Source organism: Sturnira hondurensis, unplaced genomic scaffold (assembly GCF_014824575.4).
Source record: "Sturnira hondurensis isolate 20B ecotype Veracruz unplaced genomic scaffold, ASM1482457v3 Scaffold0008992, whole genome shotgun sequence".
Lineage (NCBI taxonomy): Eukaryota > Metazoa > Chordata > Mammalia > Chiroptera > Phyllostomidae > Sturnira > Sturnira hondurensis.
The window spans coordinates 1,901,575-1,919,144 of NW_028081623.1; the positions used below are offsets into that span (position 1 = coordinate 1,901,575).

The 17,570-nt window shown below is 36.9% G+C and overlaps 1 protein-coding gene across 10 annotated transcripts in view; it reads left to right on the plus strand.

The window, feature by feature from the left end:
• The window catches only part of CADPS2 (calcium dependent secretion activator 2), a 618,469-nt gene extending 601,169 nt beyond the window's left edge, over nt 1-17,300 (plus strand). For all 10 annotated transcript variants that reach the window (XM_037056497.1, XM_037056495.1, XM_037056499.1 and 7 more), the window contains 2 exons: nt 10,246-10,350; nt 16,087-17,300. In XM_037056497.1, the coding sequence (XP_036912392.1) occupies nt 10,246-10,350; nt 16,087-16,260 (279 nt within the window). In that variant the 3' untranslated portion in view covers nt 16,261-17,300. The remainder of the gene's footprint in view (nt 1-10,245; nt 10,351-16,086) is intronic.
• Nucleotides 17,301-17,570: the final 270 nt, after the last annotated feature.

A 17,570-nucleotide genomic window follows, 5' to 3' on the forward strand; every position in this document is an offset into this window, starting at 1 on the left:
AGATGCATGAGGTCTAGAAAACAAATCTAATTTGCCATTCAATCACTGTGTGTCGGGCGGGGGGTGTCAGGATTAAAAGGTTAAGCACTGGTTTTGTCCCACATATTGGATATCACTGTCACGATGCCTCAGTAGGATTCTAATTAGAATGGGAAATTGAAGCTCCTCTTACTTCTCATCATTTACTCGTCCAACGAGCACTTATTGGACATTTTCTGCAAACCACATACTGTTCTATAGGCTGAGGATACAATGTGAAATGAGATAGACAACATCCCTGCCCTAAGGGAGCTTACATTCTTATGAGCAGATGGGTCTTTGGAAGAAGTTGTGGATTTCTATATTAACATATTTCATCTAGAAAGTAGGTGTAAACATTTTTTTCAAGTGGATTTGCTATGGACAACTAAAATGTTCTGCATAGCACATTTTTGCCCTTTCAAAACAGATATTAGTGATTACCTATGAAATGTGTTTGTTAGTTTATTTCTCTCCATTGCATATGGTTGGTCAAACACTTGCCAAAAGCTAGGGCCAACACAGAGTTTGTGCCTAGCTCCAGTGTGCATAATATCAAGTAACAGGACTGTGTGATATGGCACACCCTCCCCTCTCTACCCTTCAGGGGTTCTTTGCTCAAAAGCCAAGCACACACCAGCTCCCAGAAGAGGTATAATGTTCCCTTAAACTGGAGTCAACAGTGCTACTTGCAATGATAATTTTCTGCCCTTTTTTACAGAACAGTTCATAAGCCAACTCATGTAGAAGACACCCAGGACACATCCATTAGAGGAATATGTGCGCAGGGAGCACAGCCAGCCATATTCTAGCCATGCCCCAGGGCCCAGATAACCCCCAGGTATAGCCACCTGTATGCGGAGCATCTGCTGGAGAGGCAGCTCCCAGCCTGTGTGACAGACCCTAGAGGTCAGTCCAAAGCTGAGCACACAGCCATCTGAGCATGTAGTGTCATCAGATTGCTGTGGGGAAACGTATAGATGGCAACACCCATCGTGGTCATAGACAACAGGGTTGTTAGTGGCAGTACTTTCTCCTTTATTAAATTGATCACCTAAATGAAATGAGACTGTCACCTTTATTTTTTCAGCTCTTAGATCTTTTTATTTGCATATTTTTAAAATTGCAATTTTTAAAATTGCAACATTCCAATAATTAAAATCATTTTAAAAATGCATTCTGATTAAACCTCATTTTCCAGCCTGCAGGACACCTTGGACCAGCTTAGTTTTACTCTAGATTTCACGGTCCTCCCACCCAGCGTCTTCCTTCACCAACATGCAAGTTCTTCTCCTTCCCTGACAGCCAGACAGGTGGATGGGAGGGGCAGGTGCAGCCTTCATTGTCGGTAGTTCTAATGTGAGAAGGGGCCACACAGTCATTTAAACTGATCCAGCTTCTTTGCATCTTACAAAACTAAACACCTAAAAGAAGTAAAATAAGAAATCAGTGTCTGTGGAATGTACAGTGCATATTGGCGGTGCAGGCCTCATCACAATTCACACTTGCTTCTCCTGTTCAATCGTTCCTTTGGAAGGCAGTGGATTTTTCTCTCGTGTTTCTGTCTCCTTCAATTTTGATTTAACAAATTTCTCAATCTTGGTCACATCAGGGTTGTCAGACATGGTTGTGGAGGAAGCAGAGTGAGGTGCGCAAATGAGTCCAATCTGCTCATTGGACTGTCACCCAGTAGACTGGCACCTTTAAAGCTCTGTTTTTGTCCTGTGTTAAATTTCTGTAGCTCAATTCAGTGGCTTATTTTTAGTGATTTCTACAATTTTAACATATATTAAATTACTTTTCTATAAATGAAACATGATTTAAGGCAATAGTTATTCTGGCTCTGATGTTTTTCTGTCCTTTTGCTATTGGAAAGCTGCCCTGTGACTGTTACGTATGTAGTGCTTTATATTTCCAGATGTTTAAAAGCGCTCAGTCCTTCAACAAATATGCAACACGTGCTGTGTGCCTGACATTCTGCTAAGGGCTAGAGGTATCAATAAAAATAAGATTCGTTGCTGCTGTGGATACCCACAGCCCATTGAAACAGACAAACAACTCATTGTGCAATGTTTAGAGACAGCAGTACGGAGTTCTAGGAGCAGGAAATTTGGGAGCATCTAATTCTTCCAAGTGAGAGACACTGTTGACAGAAATAATGGTGAACTGAGTCTTAAAGGTCGACGTGGATCTGGCCAGGGAAACGTACCTGGGTGTAAAAAGGTGGAGGGACAGGCGGAGCAACCACAGGTTTAGAGCAGCCCAGCACCTAGCAGAGCAGCAGGCCATTCCATTTGCCAAAAACGGTTCCCATGGGAGTGCTCCAAGTCAGACAGGTGGCTGTTTACTTGGCCCTTGCAGCGCTCCCAAAAACTAATTTTGGAGTGACTGTTCCTCATTTTCTATAAGACTGAAGCAGAGAGACCTGCTAATAGTTAATTCGCAGACCTAGGTTTATCCTAAAATAAACTTGTGCTGTTCAGTCACAGTTCTGGAGTCTGTTTTATATTTTTACAAAGAAAACCTACATTCTTGAATTAAGTGCCCTAATGACCAAAATTGTATCTACAGTAATCAAAATGAGCCATTTGCCATATGCAAAGGTCATGGTGCCCCAGTGAGCCACTCACAAACTATGTGCCCCACGCTGGTGTATACACCAGTGTAACTGGACTGACCCTTGCATTCATTTTAGTTCAAAGATTCATCAAACTAGTGTGCATCCAATCATTTGATAACAAACGATTATCTGAAGTTTTCACTTTTTAATCACGAGTCTTTTTAGTGTCAGGAAAAGAAGGGCAGGATAAAGGTACAGAAGTGCTTCCCTGCTTGATGCTAATGAATGTATGGAAGAACAGTATTGATTTAACCCTCTGGGTCATATGGAGAAAGGTAGGCTAGTGTAATGACATCACTGTCAGGACGTTTTGGAATAAAGGAAGTTTTGGACTCACGGCGAACTAGTGAGTAGGAAAGAGCTTGTGTGATTCCCAAAGTATGGAACTTACCCTGTTCTGTAACTTCCTCTGTTTTGTAACAGAAAAAGATCTAATTCATCTGGAAATATCTTGGTTATTACATTAAGACATTCTTAAAAAGGGAAAGTATGGGGGGAAAAGTATTGAACTTCAACAGCAGGAAAGTTTTTCTGCATTTAACAAGCATTTATTTATTAGATAGCTACTGTATGCCAACCTCTGTGGTAGCTCTTTTTACATTCCCCCTTCCTTAACAGACATCAGAGTGTTCATGAACTCTCCTGTACAGGCTTCCTGGTAGAGTTTTTTAAGGTGCAGATCACCCTGAATGTGAGGTTATTTGACAAGGAAGAAAAAAGAAATGAATCAAATACTTCTCTATTCTGTATTTTAAAAAAAAGAAGAAAGCTACAAATATAAATTGAGTTCCCCTTGTGAATGAACCAAGGATCTTTGTACTTGTATTCACAAGGACATTGCCTTGTATTGTTACAGAAAAAAAATCCTTCCTGTTAATTCCCAAGCATTTCAGTGTATAGTACTTTGAAAAGTCTTCAGGGGCACATGGAGATGCCTAGCACGAGAGCCGTTTGGTTGGTTGTCGTAACAGAGAGTATGGTTCATGAAAGGGTTTATTACATTACATATTACATTATTGGGTTTACAGATATCTTTGGAAATATGGATTGCATTAGCAAGTGAGAAAATGTAGCGGACTTCTTTGAAATGATAAGTGTCTTCTGTATTACTTCACAGTCCAGTGTTAGAATGACTAATGGGACCCACCAGGAACGATAGAGTTGTGTTCTTCCTTAATTGTATGCTGGGAACATCAAACTACCCTTAAAAGAATCAGAATAGACTGTTTACCAGAAAGAAATGGAATAGCCTAGCAGTCATGAGCACAGACTCTGGACTTTAGATAAAAGATAAAAATCTTAATCCTACCACTTATCCTTGTTATATAAACATGGATAAATTGCTTAATCTAAACTCACTTCTACCAGTAAATTCAGTTTCCATGTGCCAAATGGGAATGATAGTAGCCATCCACCAAGATTATTGTACAAATTAAATGAACTTTTAACTGATACACTTCAACTACCCATAGAAAATTAAGAAAAATATATCAGATGCTATTATAATTCGAATTCATAAAGGTAATAGTCATAAGAATAACTGTATTTGACAGTTCTTCATAAACTGTATTCATCCCTCATTACACTTTGTTTAATTTTTATATGTCAGTGCTTCATTAAAAGGCCAAAATGAGTGAGTTGAAAACAAATAAAATAACAGGTGATAGAAAGTTCTGGAACTCTGAGCTTGCATTTTTTTGAAGAATAAAGCTCTATTTGCCCTGGCTGGTGTAGCCCAGTGGATTGAGCACGGGCCTGTGAACCAGAGGATCGCGGTTCGATTCCCAGTCAGGGCACATGCCTGGGTTGCAGGCCAGTTCCTTGCAGGCTAACTACCAGCAGAGGACGCACGAAAGGCAACCATACATTGATGTTTCTCTCCCTCTCTCCTTCCCCTCTAAAGATAAATAAATAAATAAAATCTTTAAAAAAAATAAATATAACAGTTTTTTTTAAAAAAAGCTCTATTTAAGCATATGAAAAGAAAGAGTATGGCACTTTGGCTTTTTCCTTTGGTTCATTTTTACAAGAATCACCAGCTCTGTTGTTTCTAATCATGTTCTTTACTCTGACAGTCCTTTATAACCTCACAGCATTTCTGGAGATTATCCAAAGCTTATTATTTTAAAGCTAGATTCATAAAAATCTACTCTTCGTATTACAGATTAGAAAACTGAGGCATAGAGAAAGCAAGTGGCAGGCTCAGTCAAGCAGAGGATAGCAACACAGGGCGCTGCACTCCTGGCCTCCCAGTGCCTGTCTGATTCTCTCAGCCTGGCGCTGACAGCCTGCCCTCAGCCTCCCTGGGAGGCACCGCTGGCTCTGTCCTCCCTCCAGGACTGGCTCTCGGGCTCGCTGGGAATGTGGCTAAGTGCAGGCTGGGTTGAGCACTTCCTGCATTTTTAACCATAATAAACTGATATAAGTTTTTCTTAAATAAGAGCCTTCACTCTATTCTAAGCCAATAAAAAAATCACACTTAAAACTTTAAAATGCTGTGTTTTGAGAAAGTAAATATGATCATTGTAGTGGGATGCCATGAACAGAGGGAGCAAATATTGGTATTATTGTATCGAATTTACCATTAGTATAATATTTGCATTTTAATGCTTAGAAATGGGGAGTGGGTGGCCAAAAATGCAGTTCTATTGAGCTGATGAACTGCTGACAAAAGGAACACCCTGTGTACAATGAAGCACTTCTATTTACTTTTTAAAATACTGGTGAAAGTGTCAGGCGTTATCATTTCTGAGTATTTTGTTGCTCTCTAAAGCTACCAAAAGATCCTGGGGATGATTTATATTTATCAAACTCATCAAAACTTTCAATATTTCAAAAATATGATGTTTTTCATTCAACTTATCATTAAAAAGGAATACATTTTCTAAGGTGATATTTTCTAGATTGTATTTTAACACAGTGGCTCAGTTCTTGTAAAATAGATTCTCTTGAAATAAGTGAAGAAATATGTACATACTAGGGAAATCTAGCCATTCCATAGCTTAGTGCACTAAAAAGTGTTGCTTCTTTTTTTTTTCCTGTTGTTCACCTATTGAGACGCGCATAGCTGGAGAAGAGTGAAGATAATATTATCTAGTTTTACCAATTCATAATCAATAAAAAGCTAAACATTTAAGCAGAAAATATGTCACAGATTTGTTCCCTAGCAAACCAACTCTTTTTACCTTGCCATCGTCATCAGAAGCCACATTCTGACAGAAATAATTTACTGGAAGCAGCCACAAAATATAAGCCCTATGTGGTCTTGTGATTCAGATTTAGGAATATCAGCCATAGAGGGCCTAAAGGCATTGTGCATTAGCATGTATTGAGACCTCATTCCAGGTGGCAAGCAGCTGGACTTTTTAAAAATAAAACTTCCAAAATAAATGGGAAGTGCTTGTTTCCAGGCAATATGCATTATATTTAATTGAATCATCCTCAAATGTTATAAATTAGCAAAAAAGGAACTTGTGCATATTTAATATATTTGTTTTGTATTTCCATTAGTTGACAGAATAATGAAATTCCTTAACTACTTCTCTTTAACTTGCATGAAGAAAGCACGGTATGTTGCTAAATCTCTTTTCACCAGCGCTGCAGAGAAACAACTTTAATCCTTGTTAGAAAATTGCAGAGTCTGGGGCTGACAAAGAGCTCATGCTTGTTCCATTGTTAGTGCTCCCCGGCCCCAAGAGCAGAGCCCTTTACAGCTGCAAGGATCCCGCCCGGCTCAGCTGCACTATTTAGGAGAGGAGGTTTGTCAATTTCTATTGACAATGGGGAGAGTTTTTCAGTGCCTGTAGCAGTGCTGACACAGTTGGGGATCAATGCCAGCCATTCAGACTGCACCCTGTTTCATTGCTTTGGTTTGTTAATTCAAGACTAAAGGTCCGCTGAGGGGGTTCAGGGTGTTTAAGAAAGCTGATGAACTGCAAGCGTTTATAGCCCTGGTGTGGCAATTTCCATAGTCAGTGGCAACTCCTGGCACTGAGGGAGCTGTGTCCTTGTTGACCCTCTTGTTATTAAAAATGCACAAGTGCTGCGCTTCTCAATATTTCACCACTCTTTCATTGTCAATACCACCTTCTGAGCCCTTCAGCTTGTTGCTTGCTCTAAAGATCTTCTTAGATTGGGTTTGAAAACTTCACCTTAAACACTAGATTAGACTGATGTCCTGTTTTCCGTGCTCCTGTTGATTTGTTGAACCTTCCCAGGGCTGGAAAGCAAGTAGCAGCTTGATGGGGAGACGCGCTGCTAATATGATTTACCAGTCTACAGTCATGCACAATAAGTGTGAATAAATACAGGGGTCTCGCAGAGTCAACCCAAGCCTTTCCTTTTCTTTTATTTCTGCTTTAAAAGAGATATCTCAAGAAAATGAAGTGAGTAATACATGCCCTTACAGGAAGTTGAATGAACCACAAAAAGAAAAAAAAAACAACTATTTTTTGTTAAAGTGATAGGCTGCTGTCATGGATTGGTGCAGGAAAAAAAGTAGAATATGCATTTTCTGCCTTATCCCAAAACAGAGAATAAAGCAATAATGCTACACCTTTAACCCCAGTGTAAGCCACAGCGCCCCTTCCTTGTCAACCCCTGAAGGGAAAAGTGAATAGTCAACTAAATTCGTTTATGAAATTAACTTTTGCAAAATGAAAGGACATTTTCTAACATTCAGACTTTACTGCACATTCCTCCTTTTTGAATGTATTTTTTCCCTTTGTTTTGGGAAGTTGGTTTGGTTCGGTGTGGGGTGGGGTGGAACGGAATGAGGAGACTGAAGCCATGCTACCTTTCACTTTTTTTCTCAAGATGAAAAAACAAGACGTACCCATACTTCAGCACCGGAAACAGAAATATATCAATTCCAGCTCCAGAAATAGGGACGTGCCAGAGATTTGCTTGGTGGTTTTATTTGTGTGCTTGTTTGTTTGGGTGAGGGTATGTGTGTGTTTCATTATATACAAAAAAGAAGCAGTTCTAGTGGGGCTATTTTTGTTAGCTTATTCTTAACAGCAACATAAACTCTGAGCTAAGTGACTGCTTTCTCTTCATTTGCTTGATTTAGCTGAAGCTCTTCAAAAGGCTATGACATGGGAGCCAAAAACTATGCATTCTATCAGATACAATAATTTTTCTTATAAAGTTTTCCTTTTAGAACAATTTGCCTCGAAAGTAAAATGATAGTGAAGTAGCTTAAGCAATAGTTCTCTTCCTTCTCTGTTTTTTTTGTTACTTTTGGATCATTTTATTTCAAAATCGGTTTTCTCTGAAATGTAATTTTGGCATTCGTATTAAAGAAATTATCACGTTAATAATAACTATATTTGTTATATTAGATATCTTTTTGATTATCACTTAACAAAAGCATTATTTATATGTAATAAAAATGAAGTTAAATTAATTTTAAATTATGCAAGGATTTTTGAAAGGTAAAATTACATATAGAGTAATTTTAAGAAAGTATTTTCATTTCCTTCAAACTCATACAATTTATCATTTTTATAGTAAATTTGCAGTCAGACCAATTAACTAGTATGTTATGCTAGACTTCATACAATTTATCATATTTTGTCCCCCCCAACAAAAAAAGAAAAATTCATTATCCCCTGCAAAAGGACTATAATTTAAGAACTGTATGACTCTTAAATTATAATGACTACATTTTAGCTTTCAAGTTATGTGGAGTTAGTGTAGGATGAGGGTCTTATTTCAGTATACTTGTATTCGATATCACCGATACCTGTGAATGTTTGTTTACAGGTATTAAAATACTACTCAAGAAGTTGAGGCTATATGTAATTTAAAATAGAGAAATATAGAATTTAAATGATACCGCAAATAAAATGATTATCTATAAAAGATTTGGAGATTTAATATGTCAGCTGAAGTACTGAATTCATCAGCATTTCTTTTAGAATTTAGGAATTTATCTCATTTTATAAAACTTATTTCTGATACTTTTACATATCCTAAAAATCATGAATGTAATCATCAGGAAAGTGCAAAATTGGGTACATAAATAACACATTTTTAAAATCATCATCTATCTCACCTTTTAAAAAAATTTTCTTATTGTTGTTCAATTACAGTTGCCCCATTTTCCCCCATTACTCTCTTGTGTCTGACCCAACCCTCACCCCACGCTTTCAATCCTCCCCCTACAATTCACCCCTGCCGTTGTCTTTGTCCCTGGATCCTTTATCTTACCATTATAAAACTTGACATGCTCATTCATCCATTTGATATCATAGTATGTAGTAAATCAGTACTTCATTTTACTTAGTTTATTTTATATATGTATGTTCAGTGTACTAACAAATTAATAGAAATAAGCCCAATGCATACAAAACCAATTCATTTTTAATGTATGCTTAAAATACAATTTATTGTACTAAATTTTATTAGAACAATGTTAGTACAAGTCTTGATGAATTTCAGACTTATTTGTATCCCTTAAGATTTTGCTGAGAAGTTGAATTTACTGTTTCATTATGTGAAAAAATATATTTAAGATTTTTTTATGTTCAAATACCTAAAAACATGGGCATACATATGTCATCTGTAGTGTCACTATGTTTGTGGATACAAACAAGGTAGACAATGTCCTCTCTTTCAAAAACCCTTGTCATTTCCTAAGTGCTGAGTGGACTTGGATATTTCTCATGGCTATCTGAATAAATGAGTAGGATGTTCTTACAGTGTGCCCTAAATGGAGCTCTGGTATATAGTGGTCATTGCCTCTCTTAAGATATCACCACTAACGGCAGATTGCCTTTTTTTGAAAATGGGAACAAATTTCCTTTTTTTGCTAAACTCACAGAAATTATACATGAAGAAGAGATTAGATTAAAGAAGAATTTCAGTTTCCCCTCGAGAGTTGTAATAGGCAGAGAAAAATGAACCACCCCAAAACACTTGCAAAATGAAACAGATCCTTTCCTTTCATAATTTGGTCAACTGACATCTGTTTTGTGCTTCTTCTTAGACACAAAAATCCGTCCTGGTGGTGTTCATGCACAAGACATCAAATTTTTATTTTAGGGTGTTTTAAAAGATCTTGACAAATACTTAACAATTGATAGTAGTTACATGTGTGATTGAGGCTGTGGGTATTTCTGCCATTGCTCCTTTAAAAATGTTATTTCTAGCCATTGACTATATGCGTTATGGCATAACATACCTACTCTTGGATTTTTATGTAACATACTGGCTGATGGCAAATTTTCCATTGAAAATAATTTACCTGTTTTTCCTGCTGTTTGGAAGCCTATTCAGTCCCATAACAGGTATTTAGTGCCCATTGTTACCCACAAATTGCAAAGCAGGCCACCAGGCAGCAAAAACCCTGTTTCCCATGAATATGTTACAGCTGAAAGACTGTAGTGTTAATTCACAGAAAGAACAGGCTAGTCAATTTAGCAGATTTTCTAGCAAAACATGCAATTCTGTTAACAGGAAATTATAGCATTATTGACTTCAAGTGCTGATCTGTGGCCATTTCAGAGTGTTTCATTACCCCCTCATTACCAAATCTGTTAAATGAATACAGAGTGGTTTTTTTTCTTTTTTCTTCTCCCTCTTGCCCGCATCCCTCTTTCCAGCAATGGTACAGCAATTCCATGAAAGTCATCTGTGTGTGGTTGGCTGACAGATTAGACCTTCAGCTTCATATCTACCAACTGAAGACACTCATCAAGATTGTGAAGGTAAAGAAAGTGTGTTTAGATGTGAATTGCCCACAAGCTATAGAGTAATGGCAAGATATTGACATAAAAAAATTGTATTTGATGTAACTGAGTGGATGTAAGTACTTTTTAAACATCACTTCCAGCAATAATGTGCTGCTGTTTATTTCCATTTCCAGTTAGATTACTAAATAAATATGAACTTACCTTTTTTGTTCTAATAAATAAAAAATATTTTTTAAGTAACCACATTTTAAGATAATGTACATAAAGCCCCTAGCATATTTAAGTGAATTTTTTAAGTATAGAAATGTTTTCTCATTATGCATTTCCTCCATATTTACTAGGATCATATGTCGTTGTGAAGGCTTTTGAACTGTACTTGCCAATAGGATCAGGAGAGTCCCCATTATTTTGTTGTATTTTGATTCCAAAGTGATATATTGTCACTGCCTGAATTCTTTCAGGAGCACACGCCTTCCTATATGTGAGAGGTAATCAATTTCAGTGCTGGGACCATCCAAACCGAACAGATGTCATATCAATTCAGCAAGGCCATTTTCACTTTGGCTCTTGAAAAGGAAAGATAATAATGTACCTATAATATTCAGTGGATAGAGGCTTTATTTAAAATAACATTAATTCAACATGATTTTCTATGCTTTGTAAATCCTGGTGGAAACACAAAATTCACCCCAAGTATAACTTTTTCTTAAAATTGAGACAAATCCTACTTGATGGCCAAAAATGAAACTCTAAGCTACTGAGAATCAGGTGTTCCTTTAAACAGATGATCTGTACTTCTATTTTAGTACCACTTACCAAATTAATGCCTATATACACTGTGTGTGTATATACATATATATATACACATACATATATATACACACAAACATACTAGTACACATATACATATGCAATTATTATATGCCTATTTGTGTATATGCATGCATATTTATGTATGTGTGTATACTTATGTGTATGTACATGTGCATATGCATGCACACACACACACACACACACACATGCACATTGCTTCTCAAAGTTTCATTTCTGACCTAGTATGATCAGCATCACCTGGGAACTTGTTAGACATCTTGACAAGTTGTCTAAGCGCAGACCTACTGACTCAGAAACTCTGAGAGTGGGGCCCAGCAGTGTGCATATTAACAAGTCCTCCAGGTGATTCTGGTAGCTGTTCAAGTTTAAGAGCAATGGTTACATCATTAAGGAAGTTTTTGCCACATTACAATATTTTCTGTCATTCTCTTGGTTTCTGCAGTCTAACTAGAATACAGATTCTTTGGTGCTATAGACACACACACAGGTTAACACAGATTAGAAAGACCCACAAATAGGAAAGTTCTGTTCCAAAGTAAGAAGGCAGCAAATCTGGAAAAGAGAACCACATCTAAATGGCACAGGAATAGCAGTCATGATTAGTCATGAATAAGCAATAAAATGTTAGCCACCCACCAATTTTAAATGCTGTCAAACACATTACATTTCATTGCACAAAGCACCTTTGATCCAGAACACTTCTTACCAGGGCTATTTATTTTACAAAGAAACTGAAAGCACTCTTAAGATGTGTTCAAGTGCAGTTGTCTCCGTTTTCCCGCCACCACTTTCCCCTGCCCCACCCACCCCCACCTGCCACCCTCAATCCTACCCCCTTTGGGAAAAATAAGTTTAAAAAAAAGATGTGTTCACATTCATCTTAATTTCTTTGTTGTTTCTTCCTTGTTTCTATAAATGTGACTTGGACAGCTTTCAAATGAAGTTTGTCTTTCTTAAAAGAGAATCGGGTTAATCTGTGTTTACCTTAAAAAATATGTCTGTTAAATTTGCCGTCTGTGCTGTTGATTAGCTGGTTACCCTGATGATCAGCCATGTTTCCAAGCTGCTGTCGACTGTGTTCAGGATATCATAAATTAGATATTCAGCCTACTAGTAGTAGTTGGTGGATTAAGGTCTTTATTTTTAGAATAAAAATCTTCATTTTTTATTAGCCCATTATTTGTTTTTTTGAAAATTATTCCTTTTCTCATATTCACACATCATTACAGTTAAAAATCAAGCATCAGTGAATATTTTACCAGAAAATAACAATGAATAATTTCATGATTTTTATGGTGACATTTCCATTGTACTCTAAGCCAATCAATTTATTTTAATTTTAATGCAGTCTTCATTATGGCTACCAATAGTCAAGACTAATAAATGTGGAATTAAATTTCATGAATATGTTTGACTTTCCATGTTTTGTTTTTCACAAGTAGGCTCAGCCAATGCTTTCTTTGGCTGACATTATTTAATCAAGTGATAGGGATTTATTTAATAATTAAAAATAATTATTTTCATAATATAAAATCAGGATGAATTAATCATTTAGTTTTCTAATTGTTTTTTTCTACCTTGAATATAAACAGGCTTTACCCAGTTTCATACATAGATTCCTCATTCTCCCAACCTATTTGGTTATATTTACAATGATCATTTCCAGTGAATTGAAGGAGCTGTTAAACAGCACGTGTGTAGAATTGTCAAGGTCCCCCAACTAGGCTTTCTTCTATCCAAATCACTTGGGCATGGCCTGCCGGTTACAGAAGCATAGTGCATTCTGCCCAGGAGCCAAGCTACTTTACCCTGACCATTCAGTCCTTACTACTCATAAGTCCTGCCATTCCTCTATGCCCATGGGAAACAGAGTACCATCTAGATTTATGATACCAAACTTTGTCCCACAAGGATCCTTAGGCACTAATTGGTTTCTTCATGTTTGTCATTAAGACAGAACAAATTCTAGTGAAATTTTTCACAGAATAGCCCTGGCCAGGTAGGTAGCTCAGTTGGTTAGTGCATCATCCCAATATGCCAAGGTTGCTGGTTTGATCCCTAGTCAGGGCATATACAAAAATCAACCAATGAATGTGTCAATAAGTGGAACAACAAATTTCTCTCTCTCTCTCTCCCCCCTTTCCTTTCTCTAAAATCAATAATTTTTACAAGATTCTTACAAAATATTTAGGACTAAGAAACTAATTGCAAAGTTTTAACATCAGAATGGTTTACTGGGAAGGGGAAAAATACAATCCTCAAATAATCAAAATGGTGGATTTGTGTTCTTCCTAGTGGCCATGTGACATCTAAAGACAGTAAAAATCAGATGACTGTTATACTAGGAGCAAAGAAGACAGTGAGCAACACCATGTGGCAGACACTTACCTTAGACAGGAGCCAAGCAACCTTCATTGGCAGCCACAGAGGATGTCCAAGTGTCAGTAACATCTTGTGAACTCTAAAAAGACAGAAAGGGAGATTGCAAGGGTATCTGCTCCTAACTGCTTATTGCTTGCTAATAAAATAAGAAAGTGGGGTCTTAATTAGATATAAATTAGAAGGCCTTAAGGACTGGATATCCATAATACAGATTTGTCTGTGCCAACATATTGATAATTAAGCTAAGTCAAAGGAAAGTCATTCCAGTGAAATATAGGGCTCACTCACTAGGTATATAACTATTAGTGGAACAACAATACTTTATATCACACAGGTCATCTGCAGATGAATATTTTGTGCTCTGGATACATTGTTAATCCATTAGACATTTGTAGGCTTGAACAAAGATCTCTATGGTCATCACACCATGTATATTTGCTAGCAGAATCTCTACACAAAACTTCCCTGTCAGAGTCTCTTCGCGGGTTCTAATAAAAATTACCATGAATTTTTATATAATATTACCTTCATAGTAAGAAACCTACTAGCTCAGAAAGAGAATATGGGGGTGGTGGGCTGATGTGTCTTAAAACAAAATACAATGTAAATGAAAGTAGTTTTGATTATTTAAGAAAAAAACCACTCTCTGCATCTAAATTTTACTTGGTGCTGAGATACTTGAGATACTATACAGGGTTCCTCACTGCTCGGTTTGCTTTTGAACATCAGTGGACTTTCAGATGTGAGTTCTATTTATAACCTGACTATCCAGCTAAAACATTGTTCATCCTCCACATTTACTTTTTGACACATCACTTCTGAAACTTGGTGTGATACCATAGGGCATAAGTCAGATTCAAGAGGACAGAAAGATAAAATAAGAAAATACCCATGGGCCAGCTACCTTGTTATGGTTCTACTCCTTCCCAGAGGTCGGTTTGTAGGCCTCGTGTGTATATCAAGGGGATAAGATGTTATCCATCAGCACTTCCTACGTCATGTGAATAAGCTCTTTTAGCTCAACCATTGGAATATTGTGATATTTTCCTTGTACTGTGCTGAGTGAAATCAAGTATCATTTAACGTTAATTTCCAGATTATTGGAGTCGTAATATTGGTCCATTAAGTACAATGTTCCTTCTTATTTGACTGTTTTCATCTATTAAGTGCAAAAAAATAAAGACTGTTATTAGCAATCAGTGCACATTGATATGTACCAGTACTCCAATTCACTGAAATTTGATTGCTTACTATTCTAAAGCTAACATAGGACAGTAAAAATATATTTAAAGGTATTTAGCTTCAAAAATGGCCTTACAAATACCTCTGCAGAGTGGAAATCTTCACTTGTTCTTAAATCACTGTTCTCACAATAACATGGTATTTCTTCTATTTTTTTAAAAGATTTTATTTGTTTCCTTTTAGAGAGAAGGAAAGAGAGGGGGAAGAAAAAGAAGAACATCGGTGTGTTAGAGATGCACTGATTGGTTGCCTCTTGCCAGCCCCCAGCAGGGGACCTGGCCAACCCAGGCACGGGCTCTGGCCTCCAATGAACTGGTGACCTTTCAGTTCACAGGCCAGTGTTCAGTCTATCCACTGAGACACACCAACCATGGCTATTTCTTCTGTTTTTGACATATAACATGCCAAATTATAATTTACTACTCCACAGAAAATGTACATACATGTTTTATTAGCCCATCTGTGAAAGCTCTGTGCCAGAATTTGACAATTCACATCCCAAGGGAATTTCAAAAGGAAAGGGCAGAGCTCATACAGGCATTTAGGGGCCCACAGAATTTTACCCAGTGCCACATATAAACAAATTTTATAATTCACAAGTGCTGAAACTTCAAATTTCTTTTACTGATAATACTGAACTCTCTCTACGCACCTCCCCTGAANTTATTAGCCCATCTGTGAAAGCTCTGTGCCAGAATTTGACAATTCACATCCCAAGGGAATTTCAAAAGGAAAGGGCAGAGCTCATACAGGCATTTAGGGGCCCACAGAATTTTACCCAGTACCACATATAAACAAATTTTATAATTCACAAGTGCTGAAACTTCAAATTTCTTTTACTGATAATACTGAACTCTCTCTACGCACCTCCCCTGAAACTCTAATTTAGGTTATAAAATGTAATGTATTTTTAAGTATTAAAGGGCAAAGGCTCCTCATTTGGAAAACTTAAGAATTTTGCACATTAAAAATATACATAAGTGCATATCATTTTTATCTTTGTTACACATTATCCAAATAGCATATTCTGTATACTTACCAATGTTTTGAAGAAAAGCTCATCTATCATCTGATGGTTACATTTTGATCTCTCAGAGGGACTCTAGTTCGAATAGCACTACCCAATGCCCCTCATTTCCTTTTCTCCCCAGAAATACAGCAATAAGATAACTGACAATCTGAAGCCATTACTGGATTGTCCACAATCATTTTTGAAATGCCAAATGACATCCGTATATACCTGCATAGAATAATCCATAAGTTATCTAAGCAATTTCTTTCTCCCTCCTCCAGAAAACCTACAGGGACTTCCGGTTGCAGGGTGTGTTGGAAGGCACACTGAACAGTAAGACCTATGACACTGTGCACAGACGGTTAACAGTAGAGGAGACCACAGCCTCGGTGTCAGAAGGAGGAGGACTCCAGGGCATTACCATGAAAGACAGTGATGAAGAGGAAGAGGCCTGAGAGCCTGCAGCTCTATAGAAGGAAGACCTTGACATTGTTTATTTTGTACCTTGTCCTTGTAATTTCATTGTGTGTCCAAATAAAAATGCTTGTATTTCAGTCCACATGTTAAAAAGTAAGCTTGGAAGCAGAAATAAAGGGGGAAATGCCAATTTTTGTTTGTTTTTAAGAAGGCTTTTTGGTTTGTGCAGCTTGATCTAAAATGATCTTTGGCTCTGTTTGTGACTGGGCCATGAACTATTTTTTCTTAAGAGTTGACTTTTTCTGTAATCACATCAAAGCAGTGTCTTGTGTGTGAAGTATGTATTTCTCATAATGCAACGTTGTGGGAAGTCACTTCTGGTCAATCTACCAGTTCTACTGTACCCTTGTTAAAGTTATGTGTACATGGTTTGGTTTGTAGTTAATTTGTCCTTGTGATGTGTGTGAAAACTTTAACCTTGATTCTTAGTACTTGGAATTGGTCTGCAGGTGTATTCCTGGGCCTACAGGATTGCCAAAGCCAAATATAGACTAGATTATCCCATGCACTTGTGTCTTGTTCCATTCTAAACATTTCTTCTTTCAAGTGTAAACAAATCCCCAAGTGTGGGTTAGTGAATGTGCTGCCATTGACGTTCTGGTACTTTCTTCTCCTATTTGTAAGAGTTTGCAGGCAATAGAAATCCATAACCACTTCTGTATTTATTAGACTTATATAGATTAAATGTGGCCAAAAAAATGTCAGCAGTATTACAAACATCCCAACAATGTGGCTGTTTTGTTTGTTGCTCTTTTTTGTCTCATTCACAATAAATAGGTAAGGTATTAACACTGTTTTGCACCTACTAGGCACATGCATTTGTTAAAAGACTTAGGTACTATGACAGAGTTTTTCCATAACAAAGGTAATGTTGACTACATACTCACATATTGTGTATTATTTGTTAACATTAGCAATTAATGATAACTAATAATTAGTAATAATAGGAATGCTAGTAATGTTAACTAGCAATTGACACATTAACAGTTATTTCTTTCCTCAAAGTATTTTCTTGCAACAGTCTTGAAAGATAAATAATATTATTATGCTTTGTAATTTCTCTATGAAGTTTTATTTTCATATTTTTCCTAAATATGTTGGCATGTTGCTGCATTCATTCATACATAATGTTTATATGAAGTTAATGCAAAATAAGTGGAGTTATCCCTGAATTTATGTGAACTGAAGTTCTGAAACTTTGGAGGTAAAACAGTTTCTTGGGTCTTTAAATTCATTTCCCCATTGGTGGTATAAATAGTTACTAGGTACTCAGACTAGCCTACAAAAA